Source organism: Nycticebus coucang, chromosome 18 (assembly GCF_027406575.1).
Source record: "Nycticebus coucang isolate mNycCou1 chromosome 18, mNycCou1.pri, whole genome shotgun sequence".
Classification (NCBI taxonomy): domain Eukaryota; kingdom Metazoa; phylum Chordata; class Mammalia; order Primates; family Lorisidae; genus Nycticebus; species Nycticebus coucang.
Genome location: NC_069797.1, coordinates 11,860,519 through 11,878,585, shown reverse-complemented (window position 1 = coordinate 11,878,585; position 18,067 = coordinate 11,860,519). Strand labels below are relative to the sequence as shown.

The window sequence follows — 18,067 nt, the reverse complement described above, 5'->3', positions numbered from 1 at the left end:
GCTATTTTTTTGTTGCAGTTGTTTAGCTGGCCTGGGCTGGGTTGGAACCTACCACCCTCAGTGTATGTGGCTGCCACCATAACCACTGTGCTACAGGCACTGAGCCATGCCCAGCTAATTAAAAAAAAATTTTTTTTTTTTAGAGATGGGGTCTCAAATTCCTAGCCTCAAGTGATCCTCCCACTTTGGCTTCCCAAAGTGCACCTAAAATGCTGGGATGTCATGAGCCATTATACCTTGACATTTAAGAAAAAAATTTTTGGGCGGCACCTGTGGCTCAGTGAGCAGGGCGCCGACCCCATATACCAATGGTGGTGGGTTCAAACCCAGCTCTGGCCAAACTGCAACAAAAAAAATAGCTGGGCATTGTAGTAGGCACCTGTAGTCCCAGCTACTTGGGAGGCTGAGGCAAGAAAATCGCCTAAACCCAAGCGATTTATTTTTTTAGAGACAGAGTCTCATTTTATCGCCCTCGGTAGAGTGCCATGACATCACAGCTCACAGCAACCTCCAGCTCCTGGGTTTAGGCGATTCTCTTCCCTCAGCCTCCTGAGTAGCTGGGACTACAGGTGCCTGCCACAATGCCTGGCTATTTTTTTGCAGTTTGGCCAGGGCCGGGTTTGAATCCACCACCCTCGGTATTTGGGGCTGGCGCCCTACTCACTGAGCCAAGGTGCTGCCCAGAAAAAAAATTTTCTTTTTTTTTTTGAAACAGAGCCTCAAGCTGTTGCCCTGGGTAGAGTGCCGTTGCATCCCAGCTCACAGCAACCTCAAACTCCTGGGCTTAAGCGATTCTCTTGCCTCAGCCTCACAAGTAGCTGGGACCATAGGCGCCCACCACAACACCTGGCTATTTTTTGGTTGCAATTGTCATTGTTGTTTGGCAGGTCCAGGCTGGATTCGAACCTGCCAGCTCTGGAATATGTGGCTGGAGCCTTAGCTGCTTGAGCCACAGGTGCCGAGCCAACTTCTCTTTTCTTTTTTTTTGAGACAGAGCCTCAAGCTGTCGCCCTAGGTAGAGTGCTGTAGCATCACAGCTCACAGCAACCTCCAACTTCTGGGCTGATGCGATTCTCCTGCCTCCACCTCCCAAGTAGCTAGGACCACAGGCACCTGCCACAATACCCAGCTATTTTTTTTTTTTTTTTTTTTGGTTGCAGCTGTCATTGTTGTTTGGCCGTCCGGGCTGGATTCGAACCATGCCTAGCCGCTTGAGCCACAGGCTCCGAGCTCAACTTTTCTTAATTTAAGAAAAAATTTCACTGTTACCCAGGCTGGAGTGTAGTGGTGCAATCAGCTCACTGCAGCCTCAAACTCCTGGACTAGAGCGAAGTGATCCTCCTACCTCAGCCTCTCAAATTGCTGGGATTACAAGTGTGAGCCATGACACCTAGGCCCCCATGGGCATTTCTAACCCTGATGTCTCCACTCCCCTACCTGGTCTCTTCAGAGCAGTCACAACAATACCTCATCCTCACTACCTCATTCCTGGGCCTTTGCCCATGTTGTCGCTCTGTCTGGACTGTTCCTGCATCTGCTAATCTGAGTCCTCCCCAGTAAGGCTGCTCCCGAACAGCACTCTTCCATGAATTCCTCTCTGAGTTCCTCCTTCCTTCTGATTTCTTCTCTGAACGTTGGCCTGACCCTTGCTCACAGGCCTGAGCAGGGCTTTGCTAATACTGTCACTTTTGTCCATGTGTTATCCCCCTTTGAGACTTGCAAGTCCACTAAGATCATAGAGTTTGCAAATTCTGGGTTTTTCCTCACCACAATACTTGTGGAAGTACTTTGACAAAAAGGGTGTGTTCTTGTGGGACTGGTGTCAAAAGCTTCAACAGTTCCACACACAGAATGTGGTCGCTTACCTTTTGTGGACACAGGCCTAGCCCTAGTACTGTGCTAATCAGTGTGAGACTTAGGGACTAGCAAAAACTTGATGCAAATTCTCCAGTCCCACCCCAGATCAACTGGGTCAGAGTCTCTGGGGACACAGCCCATAGTCTGTTTTGGCAAGTCCACCAGTTGATGCTGGGGCACGTTTGGTTTTGAGAAATGGGGGCCTGATGGACACTTGTGCACGCTGCAGCACTGATGCTGTTTCTACCAGCAAGGTCACTATGGGGATTCTGTCATGGGCTTCAAGGCCACAGCCCTCACAACTCACCTTCCTATTCTGTCCTTGTTCCCCAAAGCCCAGGAAAGTGACAGGCCATCCTACCCCAGAAGAGGATGAGTTTGGAATCAGTAGAATTGCATGACTCCAGGCTCCCTGCAGGTGAATGCTGAGTATGCATGGGCAGGACCTCACCCAACTATTCCTCACAGGTCCTGCCTGACTACCTGAAGGGCTTCTTCAGCAGTGTGCCGGCCAGCCGGCCCAGCGAGCAGCAGCTACAGCAGGTGTCCAAGCTGGCTGCACTGCAGCACCGCGCCAAGGACCACTTCTACCTGCCCAGTGTGTGAGCATCTGCCCACCTGCCTTAGTTGGAATGGACAGACAACCCAGCCCTCAGTCCACTCCCACCTTCCACAGAGCTAGCCATGCTCAGGCTCCTTTCTCGTATCAGTAAGGCTTTCTGGGAAGGGACTATCCTGGCCTAGGGGTTGAAGTCCTCCAACTAACTGTAGAAACTGGGACCCCACCTCCCTTTCATGGCAAGTTGCTTCTGGCTAATATTTTTAGCCCAGAGCAAATGTAATGATAAAAAAGCTTTCGGGCTATGCATTCCCTGCTATCCAGGAAATACATACAGCTATGCAGAAAGATTTAGCAACAAAAATGTTTACTGTAGTGTTGCCTATATAATGGCAAAAGATTGGAAGCAACCTCAATATCCAACAACAGGGAAGTTGTCAAAGTAAATTGTAGGTTCTGGACGACTTTAAACTGATGTCCTCAAAGATATGAGGACATAGTATAAGTCAGTCATTCCCAAATGTTTGGTCTTTTTACAGTCTTGAACATAGGACCCCAAAGAACCTTTGTTTATGTGGGCTATATCTATTAATATGTTTAACTATTCAAAATTAAAGCTAAGAAAAATTTTTAAATATCTATTCATTTAAAAATGAGAATAAGCCTATTACATGTCAAGCTAAATAACTTTATAAAAAATAACTATTCTTGTTTTCTTTTTTGAGAAAGAAGAAAACACCTTGGTTGTTTTGTTTTGAAACAGAGCCTCAAGCTGACACCGTTTTTGTCATCCTCAAAAGAGTGGGGTGGCCTCATAGCTCACAGCAAACTCAAACTCTTGGGCTTAAGCAGTTCTCTTGCTTCAGCCTCCCAAAGTAGCTGGGACTACAGGTGCCTGCCACAACACCCAGCTATTTTTTTTTTTTTTTTGTAGAGACAGAGTCTCACTGTACCACCCTTGGGTAGAGTGCCGTGGCGTCACATGGCTCACAGCAACCTCTAACTCTTGGGCTTACACGATTCTCTTGCCTCAGCCTCCCGAGCAGCTGGGACTATAGGCGCCCGCCACAACGCCCGGCTATTTTTTCTTTTTGTTGCAGTTTGGCCGGGGCTGGGTTTGAACCTGCCACCCTTGGCATATGGGGCCGGCGCTCTACTCACTGAGCCACAGGTGCCTCCCAACACCCAGCTATTTTTAGAGATGAGGTCTCATTTTGGCTCAGGCTGCTCTCAAAACTGTGAGCTCAGGCAATCTACCTACCTCAGCCTCCCAGAGTGCTAGGATTACAGGTGTGAGCCACCATGCCTGGCCGAAAAATAACTATTTTCAAAAAAGCTTAATGAGAAGAGTGGCGCTGTTTTACATTTCGCAAAGTCCTTTATTATCTATCTTCACAGAGGATCTGCCTCTGTACTCAGGCTATGACCATCTCACTGTCATGTAGCCTCTGGAAAATTCCACTGTACACTTATAAGAGAATGAGAGAGAAAACAGCAAATAACTTCTTAGCATTGTTATGAAAATGGTTTTGACCTCCTAGACCAGTGATTTTTCAGCCAGTGTGCCATGAGAGGATCTTAGGTGTGCAGTGAAAATTTTTAAAGATCATTAATTATTTTTGAAAGAAGTTTAAAGCACAGTGTTTTTTTACTCTTTTTTTGCTCACATAATTTAAATGTGCCACAAAACTTTTTTTTTGTGTGTGTGTGTGTGACAGTCTCACTATGTCACCCTTGGTAGAGTGCAGTAGCATCACAGTTCACAGCAACCTCAAACTCTTGGACTTAAGCGATTCTCTTGCCTCAGCCTCCCAAGTAGCTGGGACTACAGGCGCCCACCACAACGCCCAGCTATTTTTTGGTTGCAGCTTCTTGTTGCTTAGCGGGCCCGGGCCGGGTTTGAACCCGCCACCCTAGGTGTGTGTGTGGCTGGCGCACTGCGGACTGAGCTACAGGTGCCGCCTGCAAAAGTTTAACTATAGTTTCAAGTGTCAGATAAAAAAGGTTGAAAAACACTGTCCTTGGGCCATGCCTGTGTCTCAATAGGTAGGGCGCCAGCCCCGTTTACTGAGGGTGGTGGATTTGAGCCCGGCTCCAGCCAAACTGCAACAAAAACTAGCCGGGCGTTCTGGCAGGCACCTGTAGTCCCAGCTACTCGGGAGGCTGAGGCAAGAGAATCTCGTAAGCCCAGTAGTTGGAGGTTCTTGTGAGCTGTGACGCCATGGCACTCTACCGAGGGCAATAAAGTAAGACTCTGTCTCTAAAAAAAAAAAAAGAAAGAAAAACACTGTCCTAGACCCTTGAGCACACGTGGAGAAGCCCTGATACAAACAGCAGTAAGATGATACCCACACTGTGCAGCACAGCAAAGGCTCAAGAGGGGATGCTCTTCTATGTCATCATTTAGAGTGAAAAGAGCAGGAAGTACGCAAAGGTTTAATCCCAGTCGGGGATAGAAACACTCACTGAGTTCTTTTTGCAAAGCACTCTGCATACACATTATCTCAGCTGTTCTTCCCCACTTTATTTCCCCTTTTACAGATGAGAAAATTGGGTCCCAGAAAGGTTATAGGGCTCACTGAAGTTTGGCCTGCCACTGGTAGGAAGGCTGGGTCGAGATGACAGGCTCTTACCCCAGCAGTGCAAAGAAGAGCTATTAGAGCGGCGCCTATGGCTCAAAGGAGTAGGGCGCCGGCCCCATATACCAGAGGTGGTGGGTTCAAACCCGGACCTGGCCAAAAGAAGAAAAAAAAGGAGAAGAGCTATTACCTGGTAGAATCTCTCAGGAAAAGGGAGTTCCCCTGGATTTTCTCCCAACCCCTCCCTACTTCCCTGTTCCCCCCATCTGCAGCCCAAGGTGTCTGGGCTGGGACTACTATAGATATTTCCTGATGTCCCCAAAGAGGGGCTGCCTGAGGTAGCCAGCATGTATCAGAAAGGAGGGGGGCATGGCACTGATGGGGGTGCCTCAGCCTGGAGGTCCAGCGTTCCTCTGCCTGCTCTGACCAGCCCTGTGACAGATGCTTTGACTGCCCTGACACTTCCCTCACCCATGTGCTTCTGGTTTGGGCTACTCCATGGAGACAGGAGCTATAAGGACTAAGGACCTAAGGATGAGCCTACCTTGCCCCCCTGCCCTTACTCCCAACTCACTTAAGTCACTGTGTGACCTGAATGTTAATCAATGAACTCCCCAGAGCCTCCATTACCTTCCCTGCCAGCAGGAACCTAATAGTACTAGCCCCAGGGTGACAGTGCCTGCTTCAGGCCAAGGCACTGTGTGAGCCTTTGCATCTTCAACTCATTTACACTTGCCAGCATTTGGTCTTCCGGGAGGTGCAGAGTGTCTGTTCTGTGAGAGCCTGTGTGCTCACCTTCCACTCTGCATGCAGGAGGGAGGTCCAGGAGTACATCCCGGCCCAGCTCTACCACATGACAGCTGGCTCAACCTGGATCAACCTGGTCAGTGGGCACCGGCAGCAGACACAGGCACTCAGCCCCCACCAGGCCCGGGCCCAGTTTCTAGGTGAGAGCTGGGAGTTGGGGAGACTGCTGAAGATGGGGTCTTGGAGGATGGGAACAGAGGCACCTTTTTTGTTACACAAAGGCATTTTCAGTGCCAGCCAAGCTGAGCCCCTGCCTGGAGAGAATGCCTTTTTAAAATGTTCATGCAGATATAGCCCCTAGCCTCAGGTGGCCCTGGGCAGAGGGGGAAGAGCTGTGAGCAGGCACGGAGGAAGAAGCAAGAGGAGATCCAGACCAAGGGCTTCTGTAGTGGATATGGGCCAAGGAAGATGTGGGCTGCAGGCTGGCTCTGCAGTTCAGGCCATGTCTGTCTTCAGTGAGCCCTGCCTGTACGACGATTGCTTTCTCTCCCCACCCAGGCCTGCTCAGTGCCTTCCCTATGTTTGGCTCCTCCTTCTTCTTCATCCAAAGCTGCAGCAACATTACTGTGCCAGCCCCGTGCATTCTTGCTGTCAACCACAACGGACTCAACTTCCTCAGCACTGAGACCCATGTGAGTGGCCTCAGCCTAGCACTGCCATCACCACCCTGTGTCCACTGATCTTCCACCCCTCTGAAGGGCCAAGATCTCTAGCTTTGGAAGCCCAGCTCCTCTTTTACTGAGAGCTCGGGCAGGTCTCTTCCCCTACTTGAGCCTCACCTTCCTCACATGGAAGACAGGGATAACAGTTAAAACCAGCCCCCTAGGCTCAGTGCCTGTAGCTCAGTGGCTAGGGCCCTGGCCACATACACCAGGGCTGGTGGGTTCGAACCCAGCTCAGGCTTGCCAAACAACAATGACAACTACAACAACAACAACAACAACAACAAAATAGCCAGGGCGGCGCCTGTGGCTCAGTCGGTAAGGTGCCGGCCCCATATACGGAGGGCGTGTGATGCCATGGCACTCTACCGAGGGCCATAAAAGTGAGACTCTGTCTCTACAAAAAAAAAATAGCCAGGCGTTGTGGTAGTCACCTTTCTTCTTCAAAAGAAAAAAAAAAACAAAACCCTGGGGCTATTGTAAAGATGAAATGAAATAAAACACACACTGAGCACTTAAATGACATATAAGTCTGCATGGGCTGCCATAATGAAATACCACAGACTGAGTGGTTTGAACAACAGAAGTTCATTCCTCACAGTTCTGGAGTCTGAAAGTTCAAGGTCAAGGTGTCGGCAGGTCTGGTCTCTTCCTTGATTATAGACACTTGTCTCCTCACTGTGTCCTCACATCGCCCTTCCTCTGTGTACACATCCCTTTGTCTCTTTGTGTGTCCAGATTTCCTCTATGAGGACACTTGTCATGTGGGATTAGGTTCCTCCCCAGTAGCCTCATTTTAACTTAATCACTTATTTATTTTATTTTTTTGACACAGAGTCTCACTTTGTTGCCCTCAGTAGAGTGCTGTGAACCCATAGCTCACAGCAGCCTCAAACTCCTCGGCTCAAGCTATTCTCTTGCCTCAGCCTCCTGAGTAGCTGGGACTATAGGTGCCTGACACAACACACAGCTATTTTTAGAGATGAGGTCTCACTCTATCTCAGGCTGGTCTTGAACCTGTGAGCTCAGGCAATCCATCCATCTCAGCCTCCCAGAGTGCTAGTATTACAGGCATGAGCCACCATGTCCAGCCTTATTCACTTTTTTAAAGGTCCAGTCTCCAAATACAGTCACATTCTTAGGTACTCCGTTAGGGCTTCAATGGGTGAACTTGATAGGGAGAGAGACCAAATTCAACCCACAATAAATAAGACCTGTTACCCTGTTTCTTACTTGCCGTTCCCAGAAGTAGACTCTGAGACAAGGATTCCAGGGCAAGTGGTTGACTTGGAGTTGATCCTAGGAAATGCTGGAGTGAAAAAGTGAGACAGGGAAGGTATGGAGCCAATAAAGGGCATGTTACCAAGCAAGCTGCTGGTGTGAGCAGCGGGAGGAAGGTTCAGCTTCTTTCTCAGGGGCGAGGGAGCCAGGTGTCTATCCACTGGTCATCAGTCGAGGGTTTCTTTCTCTAGCATTAACTGTCCATCACTGACCTCCCCTCCATGTGTTCTGAGTTTGCTTGGTGGGCTGGACAAAGAGGTGCATAAGAAGCAGCTCTGATGGGAAAGTCAGGGTGCCAGGTCTCTGTATCCCGCACATTTCGGTCTGTGCCTGGCACACTGTGGGTACGTTGTATTTGTTGAATCATTTTCACAGGTAAGGAAACTGAGCTTCAGAGAGGTAAAGTGATTACTCAAGGTTACACAGAAAGTCATCGTGGGAGTAGGTACTTGATCCATAGGACCGATCTGCAGGGGAAGTGCCGGGGGGTAAGACCATACCCACCCACAAGCCTATCTAGTCCCTCTCCCCCCCACTCCTAGGAGCTGATGGTGAAGTTCCCCCTGAAGGAAATCCAGTCAACGCGGACCCAGCGGCCCACAGCCAACTCTAGCTACCCCTATGTGGAGATCACACTGGGGGACATGGCAACCCAGCGTACCATGCAGCTGCAGCTGGAACAGGTGGGCCTGGCCCCTCCCTCCCCATTCCACCTGCTAGGTGCCTCCCTGGGCCTGGCTCCCGGGCACTCCAGATCCCTGCTGTGCCTCAAGGAACATCTAGTCCAGTGCACAGGACAGAGCTGGTCCCAACCAGCACAGAACTATAAGTCATTATGGTGGTCTTCCAGGAAAACAGCTTGGTAATGGGAACATGGGAATGGACTTGGGTTGTTTGCAATAGTGAGGAGTTAGATGGGGTTCTGGGGAGACAGGACTAGAGGAGGGGAGGTCATGGAGCTCTTTGAAGGTCCAGCTAAGAATTTGGGGCGTTCTTTTTGAGGGCACTAGGGAACCATAGAAAGTTAGTGAGAGGAAGGGACATAGGAGGTTTGAGGAAGATCACCCGTGGAAGTTGAACTGTGGGCCCTGAGACAGAGTGTGGGGAAACTGAGACCCACCTGCCCTGTACACTTTCCTGCCTGCAGCAACTATGGCTATTACTTTTTTTTTTTTTTTTGTAGAGACAGAGTCTCACTTTATGGCCCTCGGTAGAATGCCATGGCATCACACAGCTCACAGCAACCTCCAACTCCTGGGCTTAAGCGATTCTCTTGCCTCAGCCTCCCGAGTAGCTGGGACTACAGGCTTCCACCACAACGCCCAGCTATTTTTTGGTTGTAGTTCAGCCGGGGCCGGGTTTGAACCCGCCACCCTCGGTATATGGGGCCAGCGCCTTACCGACTGAGCCACAGGCGCTGCCCAACTATGGCTATTACTTAAAAGACAGGGTTGACCCCTAGTCTCATATGTCTTATAGTCCCCCAGGGGCAGGGCAGGACCAAAGTTTTCACCCCACTGAAGAAATAGAATTGGGGGCGGCGCCTGTGGCTCAAGCGGCTAAGGCGCCAGCCACATACACCTGAGCTGGCGGGTTCGAATCCAGCCCAGGCCCGCCAAACAACGATGGCTGCAACCAAAAAATAGCCGGGCGTTGTGGCAGGCGCCTGTGGTCCCAGCTACTTGGGAGGCAGAGGCAGGAGAATTGCTTGAGCCCAGGAGTTTGAGGTTGCTGTGAGCTGTGATGCCATGGCACTCTACCCAGGGCGACAGCTTGAGGCTCTGTCTCAAAAAAAAAATAAAAGTAATAGGATTGGGATCTAGAGAAGGGGCAGAGTCAGGGCTGAGGATCACACCTCTGCCCTTTCCAGGTCACTGCATCCCCCTCAAAGTCTGTGTCCAGCACTACCTATCATCATAGGGCCTGCCTTGGGAAGGGTTGATTTCCCAAAATGAGAAAGAGGGTATTCCACCACTCCAGCCCTGCCTCTGAGGGACAGGACCAGAACAAAGTCCTGATGGCCTCTTGGAGAACCTGTGACTTGGGTACAGGTTCCCAGTCCCACCCTGATCCATGCCTCCTAACTCCAGGCTTACCCTGCTTCCCAGAAGTCACCCCTGCTACGGTGATGCTATTGTAGCCTCCTATCCCCAGGAGGGGATAGGAGCGGCTGGGCTGGTCCTTCTTTGGCTCGTCTTCTGGTGCCTCCTCCCCCAGATTATCTAATGTTGCTGAGTCTAGGCCTCTCCCCCTGGGCACCCTATTTGGCCCCTCTGCTCCCTGGCTCTAGCTATCCTGGCCTCTTCTAGCTCCCTTCTGCTGAGCTTGCCCTCCTCCTCTCTGCCCCAAGGACTTTGCACTCACTGTTCCTCTATCTAGAATGCTCTTTCCTTATTCATCACAGGGCTCTCTCCCTTTATTTGGGTTGCAGCACAAATATGACCTCTTTCTTGAAGTCTACTCTCCCTAGTAAATCTTTGCCTTGATATCCCTCATTATGGCTTGCAAATAATTTAGTTATTTGTGTATTTACATACCATCTGTCTTGGCCACCAGAGTACCAGTTCCAAGAGGGCAGGGCTGTGTCACAGCTCAGTACCTGCCACACTGTGGATCAGTGGTTCTCAACCTTCCTAATGCTGTGGCCCTTTAATACAGTTCCTGTGGGTCATGACCCACAGGTCGAGAACTGCTGCTGTAGATACTCAGTACATATTTATTGCACACATGGGTGGGTGGGTAGATGGATGGATGGATTGATGAGGGCCAATTTGGCTTCTCCCCTTCCTTACAGCACCTCTTTATGCTGCTGCTGCTGCTGCTGCCTTTGCTTCTGGCTGGACATGTGGGGGGAAATGCATTTGCTCATTCATTCATTCAATGCATAAGCATTGAGCATCTCTGTGTAGCAGCTGTAGAGATACTGAAGTAACTGAGATGCCTCAGCCCTGGCCCTCATAGAGCCCCAACTCTCAGATATGAAAGGATCTCTCCAATACACCATGATCAGGGTTAACCTGAGCTGTCTTGGAGATAATGAGGGAGGGCTTCCAGGTGATATCTGAGTGCAGCAATGTTGCAGCCAAGAGACCTGGGTCTCCATCGTGTCTACCTCTGATGGGCTGTGTGAGATCCTGAGGCATGCCTGTTTCTCATGGAGCCTCAATTTTCACACCTGTCAAATGGGGCGATAATCCTAGCAAGGCCTGAAACACTGCACTCTAGCCCTAGTGAAAGTGAGAGACCCTGTTTCAACCAAAAAAAAAAAAAGAAAGAAAGAAAAAATGGTAAAACACATAAAGCTCTCAGGACAAGGTCTGGCACACAGTTAAGGCTCGGTAAGCACTGCTGCCTTTTATCCTCTGGGAGCAGGAAATCCCTGGGGTTCCCACATTGGCCATGGTCTGGTAACCACACTCACAAATCATTTTTCTGCAATTCCCTGATGTCTTCCCTGTCCCCTCCCCCAAATTGGGAGCCCTGAGATTGGGTTACTGCCCATTTTGGGCTGTGGATGCCAGCTGGTAACCATGGCAACACACATTGGACACTGTTAGCAATTATTGATTGGACTAATTTATTTTATTTATTTTATTATTTTTTTGAGACAGAGCCTCAAGCTGTTGCCCTGGGTAGAGTGCTGTGGCATCATAGTTCACAGCAACCTCAAACTCCTGGGCTCAAGTGATTCTCCTGCCTCTGCCTCACAAGTAGCTGGGACTACAGGCATCCGCCACAACAGGTGGCTATCTTTTTGGTTGCAGCCATCATTGTTGTTTGGCGGCCCCAGGTTGAATTTGAACCCGGCAGCTCAGGTGTATGTGGCTGGCGCCTTAGCCACTTGAGCCACAGGTACTGAGCCAGATTGGACTAATTTTTTAATCTATGAAGCAGGCTCTGGTAAATTGAGATCCTGCAAAGGAGGGACTGGGGCTCACAGAGGTGAAGGGACCAGCCCAGTTACGTTCAGCAAAGTCTCCAAATGCACATGGTCTCTTCTTGTTACACATTCCAGTCCACAGTAGCCTGTCCTCCTGCCTTCCAGCTCCTCAAACTCCTCCAGGCCATGGTGGGGTGGGGACCAGGGCCACTACATGGATGATGGTCTCTGCTGCTTCTCTCCCAATCTCTTTTCTGCATGTCCCATCCCAAGGTGAGAGCTGAGGAAGTGTTGGGTGGGGTGTGGACGCTCACTGTCGTCTACAGGGTCTAGAGCTGTGCCGAGTGGTGGCCGTGCATGTGGAGAACCTGCTCAGTGCCCGTGAGAAGCAGCTCACACTGCCCCCCAGTGAGATCACCCTGCTCTAACCCAGCCCTCCACCCTCCAGCTGCCTTCTTTCAGAAGACTCACTGTGTAGCCTCAGGGGAATCACTGAACCTCTCTGGGCCAGTGACCCCTGTAAAGGGCAAGAACCTCGGGGGAGACCAAGAGGAGGCAAGAGAAGCAAACCAAGCAGACTGATCCAGAGTTAAGATGGAATGGCAGCATGCCAGACTTGGGTCAGATAGCAAGAGGAACTTTCCAAGGCTGTCCCATGTATCACTACAGACCCTGTCTCCAACTCCTACCTACGGGAGGGAAGGCCCACACCAGTGATCTAGATGAACTGGACTCTGCATTTGGCTTACTCAGAGTCTGATGTTCAAATCCGCTCCAGCTCTACATCCCAGCCCCCACATGTACTTCTGAGTTGCCCCTGCTTGTGCTGCCTCTTAACCTGGATTTATGGCCCTTGGTTATTTCTGTGCAAATAAAAGGTGTGCCTAAAATGATGTCTGATTTACTCTGAAATAAGATTACAAAGAATGCTTGATAAAAAAAAAAACTGTGCCTGGCATCCATTTGCTCTATGGAGTTGCTAAGTAGTTGGCAAACCTGAGGGAGAAGGCAGGAGTTCCAGGTGTCCCCTGAAGCACTGCCTATGAGCAGAGCTTCTGGGAGACACTTGTCATTATCTCTCCCTGCAGGTTTCTGGCTCCCAACGTCACACGTGGGTAACCCCAATCACAGGCCCTCATCACTTTGATGGTCTATACAAGGTTTGAAAGTGGTGTAGTGCTGGCTCAGCACCCATAGCACAGTGGTGAGGGTGTCAGCCACATACACTGAGGGTGACGGGTTCGAACCCTGCCTGGGACAGCTAACCAACAATGGCAACTGCAACAAAAAATAGCTGGGCATTGTGGTGGGCACCTGTAGTCCCAGCTACTTGGGAGGCTGAGGCAAGAGAATTGCTTAAGCCCAAGAGTTTGAGGTTGCTGTGACCTGTGACGCCATGGCACTCTACCAAGGGTGACATAATGAGACTCTGTCTAAAAAAAAAGAAGGCCGCGCGCCTCACTGGGGTGCCCCCACCTGGCCTCCTGAGCCCAGGCCCCATGACCTCTGTCGCATCGCTGATGCCACTGCTGTTGCCTCGGGATGGGCCCAAGGCCAAGCCGGAGCAGGGGCCCGGACCTAGGCCCGCATCTGCTCCGGGCCTAGGTTCTGAGAAAAATGCAATGGTGGCCATGGACTTGGGCTCCCCCTCACTTCCTAAGAAGACCCTACCTGTCCCTGGGGCCCTGGAGCAGGTGGCTAGTGGGCTAAGCAGCAAAGTGGCTGCAGAGGTTCTTCATGGCAGCAAACAGGAGCTGCCTGACCTCAAGGCCTAGAGCCTGACGACCTGCTAGGTCTGTAGTGCCTGCTTTGAGACCCGCAAGGGATTGTCTAGCCACGCTCCGTCCCACCTACAACAGCTAGGAGTGGCAGAGTCAGAGAGCAGTGGCACTCCCATCGACTACCTCTACAAGTTTGTGAAGCAGAAGGGCCTACCTGACACGCACCTTGGGCTGCCCCCAGGCCTGGCTAGGAAATCCACCTCAGCGAAGGAGGTGGTTGCTGGGGTTCCCCGGCCTGGCCTGCTCAACCTGGCCAAACCCCTGGATGCCCCAGCTGTCAACAAAGCCATAAAGTCACCTCCTGGCTACTTGGCCAAGGGCCTGGCCCACCCACCAAGCTCTCCACTCCTCAACAAGGCACCGCTGGCCTTGGCAGGCTCCCAAGAATCCTGAGGACAAGAGCCCCCAGCTGTCCCTGAGCTCTCGGCCGGCCTCCCCAAAGGCACAGTGGCCTCGGTCTGAGGACGAGGGGCCCCTAAACCTCACTTTAGATAGTGACAGGGGCAGAGAGCTGGACTGCCAGCTGTGTGGTGCCTGGTTTGAGACCCGAAAGGGCCTGTCCAGCCATGCCCATGCCCACCTGTGCCACCTGGGCGTCAGTGACCCGGACGCCAAGGGATCACCCATAGACGTGCTCCACAGGCTCATCAGGAAGGACAGCATGCAGATCCGTCTCCCACGCAGGCATGGAGCCCTGGCCCAGCCGGGGTGGCCTCCTCCCGCCTCTGTGGGCCTCTCCTCGCTCCCACCCTCCCCCACACCACCAGCCAAGAAGGCCAAGCTGAAGGCCTCAGGTATGGCCAGCCCCTGGGGGAAGCAGGACCTCTCGGCCACCGGCATTTTCTGGTCCTCTGATGTGGAACCGCCTCCTCTCAACCTCTCGTCAGGCCCAGAGCCAGCACGAGACATCCGCTGTGAGTTCTGCGGCGAGTTCTTTGAGAATCGCAAGGGCTTATCAAGCCTTGCATGCTCCCAACTGCGGCAGATAGGTGTGACTGAGTGGTATGTGAATGGCTCGCCCATCGACATGCTACGGGAGATCCTGAAGAGACGGACCCAATCTCGGTCTGGTGGACCCCCCAGTACACCAGGGCCCAGCCCAAAAGACCTGCCAAGGTGATAGGCAGCGGATGTCCTGGCAGCTCACTGGAAGCCCGCAGTCCCTTGGACCTTCACATCTCTCCCCTGGCCAAGAAGTTGCCACCGCCACCAGGCAACTGCCTCTCCTCCCGTGGCCCAGAAGATGTTCCCAGGCTTGGCCTCACCCTCCCTGCCCAAGAAGCTGAAACCTGAACAAATGCAGGTAGAGATCAAACGGGAGATGCTGCCGGGGGCCCTTCATGGGGAGCCACACCCATCTGAGGGTCCCTGGGGAGCGCCGTGGGAAGACATGACACCCTTGAATCTGTCGTCCCAGGCAGAGCTGGTGCACGACATCCGCTGTGAGTTCTGTGGTGAGTTCTTCGAGAACTGCAAGGTCTGTCAAGCCACGCTCGCTCCCACCTGCGACAGATGAGTGTGACAGAGTGGTCCGTCAATGGCTCTCCCATCCACAAGCTACGGGAGATCCTCAAGAAGAAGTCCAAGCCACGCCTCATCAAGAAGGAGCCACCTTCTGGAGACCCAACCCCTGCCTTGGCTGAGGACGGCCCCCAAACAGTGGCCCCTGGGCCCATGCAGTCCCTACTGCTGCTGTTGCCCCTGGTTGTCCGACCAGGCAAATCAGGAGTGGGGCCAGCCCAGGTTCCCCGAGAGCTCAGCCTGACACCCATCACTGGGTCCAAGCCCTCAGCTACTGGCTACCTGGGCTCGGTGGCAGCCAAGTGGCCTCTGCAGGAGGACCACCTCCTCCCAGCAGAGGTCAAGGCGAAGACCTACATCCAGTCTGAATTGCCCTTCAAGGCAAAGACCCTCCAGGAGAAGACTTCCCACTCCTCCACTGAAGCCTGCTGTGAGCTGTGTGGCCTTTACTTTGAAAACTGCAAGGCCCTGGCCAGTCATGCACGGGCACGCCTGTGACAATTTGGTGTGACTGAATGTTGCGTCAACCACTCACCCATGGGGACTCTGAGTGAGTGGATCAAGCACCGCCCACAGAAGGTGGACGCTTATCACAGCTACATCCAGGGTGGCCGCCCCTTCACCAAGAAGTTTCGCAGTGCTGACCATAGCTGTGATGGCTACAAGTGGCCACCCCTGGGGCTGGCACCCAGGGGCCTGACCATTGTGGCTGCAGTGCCGGGGGAAGGGTGGGGGAGCCCTGGCCGGGCAGCTGACAGTGGTGAGCGGCCTCTAACAGCCAGTTCCCCAGGCACAGTGAAGGCTGAGGAGCACCAGCGGCAGAACATTAACAAATTTGAGCATGTCAAGCCCGCACTCCAGATGGAGGTGGTGGGGGCAGCGAGGAGGCTAATGACCTGCAGCAGAAGCTAAAGTAGGTATGGCAACTCCCGCCCTTTGTCCGGCCGGTTCCCTCCCTAGTGCCCCAGCCCCCCCAGACATCACTTGTCCAGTTTGTTGGCAACATCTATACCCTCAAATGCGGGTTCTGGGAAGTGGAATTCCAGGGCCCCCTCTCCATCCAGGAAGAGTAGGTGCAGCACTTACAGGGGCACATCCTGGAGATGACTTTCTCCAAAGCAGACCCCCAGCCCGAGGAGTCCCAGGCCCCACAAGTACAGACAGCAGCGGCAGAGGCTCCCTAACACAAAAGCATTCCAGACCCCCTCTTGTGCCACCTCTGTCTCTCCTCCTTTTCCTCATCTTTCTCTTTTTCCTCCTCCTCCTCTGTGTCCTCTTCCCTTTTCTCCCTTTTTCTTTTCCGTTTCCAAAGGAGCAAGCCAAAACCTCAAACTGCCGGGCACACTACAGTGGGGACACCCTTCCCCCAGCCCAAGGACTTTGGAGCCACAGGGTGTCTTCCTTTAGCCCTAGACTATCTGGTCTGGCACGGGCAGCAGCCACATCTCTGGTGGCAGCCAATCTGATCACAGGGGAGGATAGTACTCCCCTGAGTTTAGCAGCCAGGCAGGGCATGTCTGCCACCTGTGGTCATTTGCGAAGACCCCAAAACCCCGTTTTGGATCCCTCTCATCCCCATGAATATCCTCTTACATGCATATACATTTGACACACACCTCATGAGACCGGGATCCGCTCTAGGCCTCCAGTTCCAGAGTTGAATGAGCATGTCATGCCACGGTGCTTGCTTAGGGGAAGCTATGCTCCCTCTGTGGGGCCCACTACAGCCTACAGCCCCCACCACCACCACACTGAGGCCACAATGCCATGGAAAGCCTTTTTGGCTGCTCCTAGAGCTAAGAGCTGACAGCTGCCTCCTGCCATGTCACAGGGGCTCCAGGGCCCTGGGAGGGTGGGGTGGAGGGTGGGACTCTCCTCCTGCACACCTGCCTCCCTCTCCATTTTCACTGTTGCTTTCTATGTATAGGTCCCTAGACCTCTCACTTTTTTAAAAAACGCATTTTGTGTAAAGAATAAGGAACGTGGATCTTTTTATTTTGCAATCCTGGGGCAGCTAGAAACCAGGAGTTGATTTGAGCCATTAGGTGGCCACATTTTGGTTATCGATGTACCTAGAAGTATATAAATTAGATTAAATTTATCTTCTGGAAGAAAAAAAAAAAAAAGAAAGTGGTGTAGTGTTAAGAGGAAGAAATCAGAAAGGGGCTACCCAGAGACTGGTATGTTAGCATTGAGTTTGTTTGTTTGATTTTGAGACAGAGCTTCAAGCTATCACCCTGGGTAGAGTGCCATGGCGTCACAGCTCACAGCAACCTCAAACTCCTGGGCTTAAGTGATTCTCTTGCCTAAGCCTCCCAAGTAGCTGGGGCTACAGGCACTCGCCACAATGCCCGGGTATTTTTTGGTTGTAGTTGTCATTGTTGTTTGGCAGGCTCAGGCTGGATTCAAACCCACCAGTTCTGGTGTATATGGCCGGTGCCTTAGCCGCTTGAGCTACAGGTGCCACTGTTAGCATTGAGTTTTGAAGGACAAGCAGGAGTTTGCTAAGGATAGATGGAAGGGAGGGGTATTAGTATTGCAAACAGAGAAAATTGTGTTCTCTGCTGTATCCTCTGGAGCCTAAGATGATGCCTAAAGCAGAAGTAGGCATTTAAAAAATACCTGTTATGGGGCCAGGCGTGGTGGCTCATGCCTGTAAGCCTAGCACACTGGGAAGCCAAAGCAGGTGGATTGCCTGAGCTCACAAATTAGAGACTAGCCTGAGCCAGAGTGAGACCTCGTCTCTAAAAATAGCTGGTGTTGTGGCAGTCGCCTGTAGTTCCAGGTACTTGGGAGGTGGAGACAAGAGAATCGCTTGAGCTTAAAAGTTTGAGGTTGCTGTGAGCTGTGATGCCACAGTACTCTACTGAGGGTGACAAATAAGACTGTCTCAAAAAAAGTTGATGGAAAGTAATGATGCTTTGGGGAGCTTTGTGGGGTGGAGGCACTTGGCTTAGGAGTGGTATATTTATTGGATAGATGGGGGCATAACTGCAGAATCCTTGATATCAGAGGAAGGATTTATTTACTCATTTAACCATTCAATAGTTATTAAATACCTATTGAGTAACAGGAAAATATCAGGTACTGGGAGTTAGTCATAGTCAAATAATTACTAACAAGACCTGTGAGTGAGAGTT

The 18,067-nt window shown here is 51.7% G+C and overlaps 1 protein-coding gene and 1 pseudogene across 1 annotated transcript in view; both read left to right on the top strand.

The window, feature by feature from the left end:
• The window catches only part of MYO15A (myosin XVA), a 66,033-nt gene extending 53,529 nt beyond the window's left edge, over positions 1-12,504 (top strand). Inside the window, exons 59-63 of the mRNA XM_053569178.1 lie at positions 2,326-2,459; positions 5,809-5,942; positions 6,301-6,434; positions 8,288-8,428; positions 11,952-12,504. Of these exons, the coding sequence (XP_053425153.1) occupies positions 2,326-2,459; positions 5,809-5,942; positions 6,301-6,434; positions 8,288-8,428; positions 11,952-12,053 (645 nt within the window). The 3' untranslated portion in view covers positions 12,054-12,504. The remainder of the gene's footprint in view (positions 1-2,325; positions 2,460-5,808; positions 5,943-6,300; positions 6,435-8,287; positions 8,429-11,951) is intronic.
• Positions 12,505-13,232: 728 nt separating this feature from the next.
• Positions 13,233-16,111, top strand: LOC128570226 (protein Wiz-like; annotated as a pseudogene).
• The last annotated feature ends 1,956 nt before the right edge of the window (positions 16,112-18,067 follow it).